Genomic DNA, 10,368 nt, shown 5'->3' on the forward strand with positions numbered 1-10,368 from the left:
CCCAGGACCATCAAGAGGGAAGAGCACACGCAGAATGCAGGACCTTATCCAGAGAAGCAGTGACACCAGAGATGGAGGCAGAGATGGGGACACTGAGAGAGGGAGCAGCTGAGGATTTTAGATTCATGGGAAGAGAAGGACTGAGAGCTGGTGGTCAGGAGGCTGACTTGCAGAATGTGCCCTTTAGAGGCGTAAATTATTATATGTGTCTGAGTGGGTTTTTTTTGTATGCTTGTTTGTTTTAAAAAAGCTAATGTGAATAGAGAGAAATACTGTTAACTGATGGTACATGGAGGCGATTATAATCATTGTAATGAAACAAAGTGTATGAATTTTTTAATGTGAAACTAATGATCTGCCCTGTAAACTTTCACTCAATCTACAATAAAAACCTTAAAAAAAAAAAATTTTATCATGCAAAAAAAAAAAAAAAATTTCTATTATGCAATCTCCAGCATTGTTTCTATCACCAAGGTCAAAATTTCCAGGTACTAATCCTTCCTCTTTGTTTCCAACCTTTTCATTCCAATCACCAAACTGCAAATTGATCAATTTCACACTGAACAAATTTTTAGAATTCTTCAATTTCATCATTATTGGATTTAGTGGTTGAATAACAGTGATTGGATAAATTTGTATTAACAGTTGTATTAACTGGTTGTACTTGTTATTGTTGTTAAGTGTTGTAGAGTAGATGCTGACTCATAGCTACCCTGTATAGAGTTTCTGAGAAGTGGCTTGTGAACTTGAACCACTGGCCTTGCGGTTCAAACTGACCTTGCATTCCAGCGTATTAACCCCCAGCGCCATGTAGGTGTATGGATATTATCCTGTTACAAACAGCGTTGTACTTCAAGATAGATCTTGAAAGTTTCTTTTTGATGATGAATATAATACCATTCCTCTTCAATATGTCATTCCCAGCATAGTAAATGATTGTTAGATTCAAAATAGCTAATACCAGATCATTTCTGCCCACTAATGCCTGTGGGATAATGCAGTGGACTGCAAGGTCAGTTTGAACTACAAGGTTGGAAGTTCAAATTCACCAGACAATCCTCAGAAACCCTATATAGGGTCTCAATGAGTCAAGAACCGATCTGATGGCACTTAACAACAACAACAACAACAATGTCTAGGATGTCGATGTTTATGAGTTCCATTTCATTTCTGGCAACTGACAATTTTCCTAGATTCAAACTTCATACATTCTGTGTTCCAATTATTAATGGATGTTTACAGCTGTTTCTCCTTATTTTGAGTTGTGTCCTATTAGCAATGGGATTATGGAGGGACATAATTATTGATAGTAACAAAGTCAAGGCTCTGCCCTTAAGGTAGGCAGCTAAGGTAAAGCAGAAGGTAGATTTGTTGGGCTTGGGCCAGAGGTCAACAATTTAGAGGAACAGGTTATTATTGGCCAACTTTGTGAATATCGAAATGGCAAAATTAACCTTAGTGCTTAAAGGAAGATTTAAAAAAAGATGCTATTTTTTTTCCTTTGACTGATGGACAGTGGCTTGAAGGTTTAGTAATAATTACAATAAGGAGGTGTAGAAAGCAGCATAATTGTACTGTCACAGCTATCAAAGGCATTTTATGGAGAAGGAATGGGGAATGATCTGGAATTGGCAATGAAGGGCGTAAAGAAGGCATCTTACCCAATTCCAAGGCTTAGTGATATAAAAGAAGCCTACAGTGGAAACATGGGAGTTCAAGGGTGGCTCTATGGGTCCATGTTCTGGACTGCAATGTCACTTTGAACTACAAGGTCGGTGGTGCAAGCTCACCAGCTGCTCTTTGGAAACCCTATACAGTATTGTTATGGGTCAGAATCTAATCGACTCAATGGCACTGAACAACAATGACACTGGAAATATAAACCACAGGACAGGTTTGAGAAGAAGGCAAGAATATAGGGGCTGAGATTCCATAAGCAGGAAGAAAAAAAAAAAAAAGGCTTTACTAGATACTGAACAGAAATTTGAAAATTTTAAAACATGATAAAATAGCGTCAGGAGTAAGAAAAAACTACATATTCTATCTTTAATGGAATATGTTTGTATTTGAAGTGGCTTTGGTAACCAAAGTACCCACTTTTCATTGTTTGGAAAAATGAGGGGCAACTAAAACAAACAAAACATGTTAAATAAAGCATCATGTGATTTAAAGCCATGAAACATAGAAGTCATTTGTTGATTTGTAAGATGATGCCAATGAACTTCTTGAAGGGATGAATTGGCTCTGAAGGACAGCATTAAACATGAGGTGTCAAGGTCATTTTCACTATTCTTGTAACTTTATTATTTTAAAATATTGAACCAACTTAGGTTAGATCAACTAGACTATGGAATTGGGCGTAGGGGAAAGCTTTCAGTAATGCGATGTTGTAATGCTAATTAGCTGGGGAAATGTCTTGCTGTGTCATAGAGATGGTTCTTTTATCATGAGATGCTACAGAGTGTCATCAATTTCAGACTCCAGGATACTCAAGAGTGCTACCACAGCTCTCAGTCTGTGGCTATAACTTCTTCTTGTTCTTCTTAAAAGAGTCATAAGAGTAAGACACGCCACTCTTATGCAGTGGGAAAAATCTAGGGTATGCCGTAACAACAGCCACTTATTGTGCAAAGGGGGACCACAAACTGGTCTGAATTGTGTGCTTGTTGAAGACTGAAGAGATGCTCTTGTGATTGAAAGAAACATTGATTATTCCAGTACCTTGCACTCAGTGAACAGACAGACCATTATTGTTGTTGCTATTGTTAAGTGCCATCAAGTTGGCTCCGACTCTTAGTGATCTCCTACAGAGTTTCTGAGGAACAACTGGTGGGTCTGAACCATGGACCTTTTGGTTAGCAGTCCAGTGTTTATCCTGCAGAACCACAGCAGGCCTTCCAGTGAATAGATTGTTGTTATTAAGTGTCATCAAGTCGTTTCAGACTCATAGTCACCCTGGATCAGTTTTCTGAGGAGCGGCTGGTGGGTTTGAACCACTCACCTTGCGGTTTGTAGTGCTTATCCTACGGGGCCAAACCAGGACTATAGCGAACAGATATTTTGTTGTTGTTGTTGTTGTTAAGTGCCGTGGAATCAGTTCCGACCTAAAGCGACCCTGTATAGGGTTTCCGAGAAGCAGCTGGTGAGCTTGAACCACTGACCTTGCAGTTGAAACGGCTTTGCAGTCTGGAGCATTACCCCACAGCATCACACCAGAACAGATAGGTACCCACAAAGTCAATGCAAATTAATACTCACTTGAGTTTCCATTTCACTTACTGCATATTCTGAATTGGTGGAATGCAAATTAATGACGTTTATTATTCTGAGGAAAGTGATTTGACGATTGAACTCTTCTTACCTTGTTAAGTACAGAGCGAGCATTTCAGAAGGGAAGGGAAAGCTGAGGTTTATGTATCTGGTGGTAATGTCATTCATGAAAGATGCAGAATCCAACTGTTTAGTATTGCTCTTGCTCTCTATTTCCTACACAGCTTGTAAGAAATGAGGTTCCTCACTCTATTACGCTAATTGAATTCCAACTTGGGTAATTACACCATAATTAAATAAATTCTCCCCATAGTTTTAATTCACTGACAAATGGTAATAGTCAAATAGCAACAATTCACTCCAGAAATGCATCCCCACTACATTTCAGTGGTAAGTGAAGTGATTTATATTTGGGAGATGTATGTCTGAAAAAAAATGCACAGTTCATAAAATATTTTAGGTATCATTCATGATTACATATGCTTTGCTCAGCATGAGATAACATTAATTTCTATTATAATCTTTCATCTAATTTTTCATATGCTTGGTGCCAAAAGAAGAAAGGCAGTTAAGGAACATTTCTTGTTTTTAGAACAATTTCTGCTTAGTTAACCAACAGCTAGCTTATAACTACTTTTTAATTTCTAAAGCATATTTCATTCATTATCCCTGGAAATTAAACTGGGCTAGGCATTATTATTTCCCATTTTACAGATGAGAAAATTGAGGCAGTATTTCCTAAAGTAAGGAAGCTAGTTATTATTAGTACTAGCTTTGGAACTCAAACTTCCTCTGATCCTCTGGACCCAGGCTCTTTCTGTCAAACACTCTCAAACCTGGGTCACTGACAATCACTTTCATTTACTACTGTGAAAATAAACCACAGCACATTTATTTGTAGCAATTAATGCTTTAACTTGAAGTCATAGACCCAAATAACTAGGTCTAGATGCTGGTAGTGTAGTGGTTACAAATCAGGCTGCGACCCTGAAGGTCAGCAGTCCGAAACTACCAGCTGTTCTGCAGGACAAAGATGAGGCTTTCTGCTCCCTCAGAAAACCTGTGACAGGGTCGCTATGAGTCAGAACCGACTCCACGGCACATAACAACAACAAGATGCTGTCCTTGGAGCTTGAGACTATTTAGCTTTTTTGTGTGCTGAGTGTTATTACTTAGTATAGCTCAACTAGAACAGTTCAAAATGTGATGCATAGTACGAAAGGATTCAGATTTCAATTTTGTTCTAATGACCTTTCTTAAAGGGTTGTAGATGGCTTTTAATAAAAGGTATTAAAGACAACATCAAAGTACTTACAAATAGCAGCAGTAGCAGGGGTGTTATAACGATGCCCTGAAAGAAATAAAAGAGATGATGAGCATTTATCAGCATGGAAGCAGGGCACTTTCTTTGCCATTTTAAACTCTGATGCATGGAAATGCTTATCCTTCTTACTTTTTGTCTAATAAAATTTAGGAGATCTAATCGTGGTTCTCCCTACAATAATGCCTTAGCATCTCTATTACAATTATTTGCATCTGACATCATTTAAAGTACAACCACCAATCTTCCTTAAACTTGTCTTTCTTTTTCTTTTTTTTTTTTTTTTTGAGACTTAAAAGTTCCCTTCTATAGTGCATACGTATCATAGGGGTGGAAGTTGGTGGCTGGCAAGCTGTCTCACTCCAAGGCTTTCAACTCTAACTTGGATAAAGTGCTGCTTTTCGAGGGAAGACAGGTGGTTTAGTCCCAGTTGGGGTCCTCTCCTGAGCAAAGACCACATCAGTTGTGATGAATGAGATGTCGTGATTTTGTAATGTGAACTAATCTCCCCTAGGAAATGAGCTGGGATCTCAAAACTCATTTCACTTGATTAGACTCCATGTCTCCATGGTGGAAGGCAAGTCTTTCATCTAATTTAGCCACATAGGACCACCTCAGTCCTTCTGCCTCCCCTAGGCAGAAATGAGCAAAAGATTTGTTTTCTTCAATGACAGGGAACAGTTTGAGGCTGTTGCCGATGAGGCAGGATACAAGCTTTTAGGTTTCTTGAAGGTAAATCTTTAAACCAGTTGTTTGAGTGGAGAGTTAACATGACAGGTTTCAGTTAGAGAACTGCAGATGATTATTTGCCAGTCTTAGTTTTTCCCTTCTTTCTCAACATTTCAGAGAAAGAGAGAGAATAAGAGTGATCTTATATTTTGCCCAGGATCCAGGTCTGTGATCACTTCTTTCATTTTGGAAAAATGTCCTTTCAGTAGTTACAAAGAAGTCCTTTTGTCACAAAAGTAAATGAATTCTTTTGGATGTGTCCCAACAGAAATAGGAGTATGTAAAATAAACAGTAGCATCATGACTTTCTTGATCATATACATATGTGAATAGCCACACATAGACTTGTTTGACTATGAAATAATAGAATAAATATTTCTTTATTGTGTAAACTTTTACAGTTGGGAAAAGGGAACACAACATTTTAATTCAAGTGCTATATTTTGTATTCTATGCAGTAAACATGTATTGCATCTCATCAACTCCATTGCTGTTTATGAAACAGGTTCTCATTAGCACAGTTAAGAGTGCTAAATGTGCTAACTGCAAAAATAATAGTCAACTACCATTTTCCAATGACACAAAATATGTATCAGAAGAACTCTAAACTCTATAAGGCTATGCTGTTCATACTTTACAAAACCAATGTTTCCCATTCTCTTGTCGAAATGAGAGTATCTTGCAAGCTTCAGTCCACATGGGAGCCAGCTGAATAAACATTCGATTAACTATACATGTAAGGAGCTCTGGCAGCGTAGTGGTTATAAGTCGAGCTGCCAACCTCAAGGTCAGCAGTTTGAAACTACCAGCGGTTCCATGGGAGAAAGATGAGGCGCTCTGCTCCCATAAAGATTTATAGCCTCAGAAACCCTGTGCCAACTCCACGGTACTTACCAACAACAACATACATATACAAGGGAGGAGGTGGTATGGAAAAGGAGGTGATTATTTCTCTTAGGCAGTCATGACAAGGAGACAATGAACAAGGTTTGAACAGTTAACAGAAATTGACTCAGCAGAAAGGTGGTCAAGGCATTCCAGGAAGAAGAGAGGCACAACAGCAAAATGAATCCATTAGGAGTCAAATCAGGCAGGAAGGAAAATGTGGCTTAAAGAGTTCAGAAGCCAGATCACCATAGGCCTTGTATGTCAGGCCAGGGAGCCTGAAATTGATCCATCAACAGTGGGAAATGATTGACATAATTGATGCAAAGGTGTAATGAGTTAGTTTAGTAAATGGAGGAGGGATTTGACTTAACTTATAACCTATCCTATCAAGTCTGATCTTTGTTAATCTATGAATTTACCTAAATTCAGGTAAGGGATAAATGACAAGTGTATTGGTGTTAATTAAGGCATATCAATAACACTAATAACAAACCTAAGAAATGAGACATGAGGTCTGTGATAAGGCAAGAACTTTCACACAGTTAGAAGGTTGAACATTATCATTCATCACTCTGGAGACATTCAGCCTTGGGTGGAATCAGTGCCACCAATCAGCATTTCATACTCAGAGGGATCATATTCTTCTTCTTCTTTCTGGTGTCTTTTTTGTTGTTGCACTTGTTGTTGTCATGTGCCACTGAGTCAGTACTGACTCATACTGACCCTTTATAAGGTTCCCAAGGAGCAGCTGGTGGGTTTGAACCCCTGACCTTGTGGTTCAAACCGACCTTAAGGTCCAGTGCTGATCCTACAGTACCACACCAGGACTCCTGTTGTTGCAATTGTTGTTGTTATTCAGTGTCTTAGAGGCATTTCTGACCTATAGCGACCCTGTATAGGTTTCCTAGAAATAGCTGGTTGACTTGAACCTCCAACAATGCAATTCAAACTGACTTTGCACTCCAGTGCATTAACCCACAGAACCACACCAGGTCTCTGTTGTTGCAACCCACAGCACCACACCAGGACTCTGTTGTTGCAAGAGTGGGATGATAATAATATTAGCAATACTACCAGTAATATTGTGGAGTCCTGGTGTGGCGCTGTGGGTTAATGCACCAGACTGCAAAGCCATTTGAACTGCAAGGTTGGCAGTTTAAGCTCATCAGCTCTTCCTTGGAAACCCTATACAGGGTCGCTATGGGTCAGAACCAACTCAAAGGCACTTCACAACTACAACAACAACAACCAGTAATATTAATGGTATTTTGTTTTAACACTTTGATGCCATTTTAAAATTTGATTCTCCTCTACTGTTACTACTGAAGTTTAGAAAAGCCACATAATCAAATCAAAGTCACACAGCAAGTAAACAGGGAAGTCTGGACTTTGCTCACTTATGCCAACTCCAAATCCAGCACTTACTCTAATGCAACATTAGTGACCACCAGTCAGTCCTCAGAAACTATATACTGGGTGACTACACGTTGGAACTGACTAAACAGCACTTACCAACAAACAACAAGTATTCTACAGAGTTCTGTTTATGATAACTAGGTTGGCATTAACTGCTGTATAATATTGGTTTTAAACTCGTTAACCGATTTATATCAATAACTTATTCTGGAAAATACAGGAGTATTCTCTGTATATTTTTCTGTCTGAATATTTCATGCATATAGCTTTCAACATACAATATGATTTTCTTAACAAATCTTCAAGGACTTAAGATATTTGTTCCCAACACATTCAGTTTCTTAGAATCAGACGTACTCTGAAATTCCAGAGACAAGATTCTTCATTATTTTCTCAAGAATTGTTCAACTTATGCAGGTTTGCATGGACTTAATGGGACAGAGGTAAATAGTGATGTATGCTCAACCTTGGAACAACAGGGCTCTGTGATACAGGGATCTAGGCATAGCCTAAATGGGTAATAGAGGGGAAATAACGTTAAGATGCTTGACTGGCTTATAGATATTGGTTTCCCTTGCCTACTACTGTAAAACAGACACGAGTGAGACAGAAAGGAGTATCGGGAAACATGATTACAGAAAGTATGTAAGCCCGTCTTCAGCCTATATATAACTCATTGGAATACCTAAAAGGAGTTCTAGAACTTGTCCAGTGAAATAGGCTTCTTGCAGAGCCTTTGCAGTGTGTAGGAACTTAGGTGGAATCCTGAGCCCCATCCAGAACCTTCTGAGGTGGGACATTCCCACTAGAAAGGACACGCAGACCACCCCAAGCAGCTCGAGGAACAGAAGATACTTCCTGAAAGAAAGATCAGCAGGAAAAAAACAAAAACAAAACCAACAGTCTGTTTGGCTATTACAAGAACAAGCAAGTTGTTCACTGGGGAGCCATTAAGGCAAGCAAATCAAGTTCCTTCAGGACAAACCCCTCTCCAAGACTGAAACTCAGAGGGAACACATGAGCATGTTGGTTGCTGGTGACCATGTCTACTTGTAAGTATAAGTGGGGGAAAGGCAGTAATGAAGACATGGGCTGAGTTCAACCATGTTCCACAGACTCCAGTCAACCTTGAGATGAATGAGAGAAGAGGAAGGGCTGCTTGGTCTGAAGTTTGGGGAGACTTGGGAACTCCTGAGCCAACTGACACTGACCTAGCCACAGAGGGCTAGAGCTAAGAGTGAAAAGTTCAGCTGATATGAAGTTGGGGGAGATGTAAAAGAACGCACAAACTTGCACATAGTACCCATTTTCCTAGCTTTGATGATATAATGATCAGAACTTGACTAGAGGAAGATAAAGAAATTTGATAAAGGAAGCAAGTGTAAATTGCTACAATTTGATGAACTTGACCTATACTTATTGATGTAGTAACTCAAAATACCAACTGAGAGGGAAGGAGTCTTCACATCAAGAATCAAGTCTATCCCCTCATTACAGGGTTGATACGGACGGGCAACTTAGACACTGGCTACCTAAAATGGGGTGGAGGTAGGGGCTATAAAGGTATGGAGTGGTTGGCTTGCAAGTTTTCAAGAGGGAGTTTAGTTTCAGAGTATGCGGGAGAAGGTAGATTCCTCACTGAATAGTTTTCATCTTGTTTATACGGGTCTGGTGAGAGGAGGTGGGGATAAGATTCTTTTGATTCAATGGTGAGTAACTGTTATCATGACTAATTGTGATTGTCAAACTATAAAGGTAGAAGTTTTGTAACATAAAAGATGTAGTAGCTAGTCTTACATTCCAGGAACAGAGAACCTTAGGACCATGAAGGGAGAACAGCATGAGCAGAATATGGGATCCTAACCAGAGAAGCAGTGACACCAGAGATGGAGGTAGAGGTGTTAGCATGGAGAGATTGAGCAGCTAAAGACTCTTTACTCATGGAAAGAGAAAGGCTGTGTGCTGGCAGCCAGGAGACTGGCTTCCAGAATGTGCCCTTGGATTGTTTAAATTATTATATATTCTTGTGTGTTTTTTGGTACATAAACAATAACAACAACAAAACCCCCAGAGGGAATAGAAAAAAATACTGTTAAATGATGCATTCTGAGGATTATAATCATTGCAGTGAAACAAAATATGATAGGTTGAGTGAAAAACTGATGTTCTCCCATGTAAACTAGCACTCAATTCACAATAAAAGCATAAAAAAAAATGCAATAAAAAGAATGGTTGTTCAAATTCATTAATTAAGACTGAGTTATTATATAATGTGGAAGCTTACTTTTCAGTTATAATAGGAAATGAGTTAGCCACAATGCCATTAACTCTTACAAGAGTGCCATAAGAAAGTTGTTGTGTAGTCATTATAATTATTATTAAAATAGTAAGTGCTAATATTGTTGTTGTTGTTGTTAGGTGCCATTGAGTCGGTACCAACTCATAGTGACCCTATGCACAACAGAACGAAACACTGCCTGGTCCTGGGCCAACCTCACAATTGTTGCCATGCTTGAGCCCATTGATGCTGCCACTTTGCCAATTCATCTCACTGGGGGTCTTCCTCTAATATGTTCAATACTTATATCAAATACCATGCTAAGGATTTTATTTATGTTATGTAAGGAGCTCTGGTAGCGTAGTGGTTATGAATTGGGCTGTGAACCGCAAGGTCAGCAGTTCGAAACTACCAGCTGTTCCGCGGGAGAAAGATGAGGCTTTCGATTGTGTGGATCATGACAAGC

The 10,368-nt window shown here is 39.1% G+C and overlaps 1 protein-coding gene across 1 annotated transcript in view; it reads right to left on the reverse strand.

The window, feature by feature from the left end:
- The window catches only part of SLC10A7 (solute carrier family 10, member 7), a 390,178-nt gene that overhangs the window by 118,672 nt on the left and 261,138 nt on the right, over positions 1-10,368 (reverse strand). The window contains exon 6 of the mRNA XM_006872278.1: positions 4,586-4,621. Within this exon, the coding sequence (XP_006872340.1) occupies positions 4,586-4,621 (36 nt within the window). The remainder of the gene's footprint in view (positions 1-4,585; positions 4,622-10,368) is intronic.

Source organism: Chrysochloris asiatica, unplaced genomic scaffold (assembly GCF_000296735.1).
Source record: "Chrysochloris asiatica unplaced genomic scaffold, ChrAsi1.0 scaffold00190, whole genome shotgun sequence".
Lineage (NCBI taxonomy): Eukaryota > Metazoa > Chordata > Mammalia > Afrosoricida > Chrysochloridae > Chrysochloris > Chrysochloris asiatica.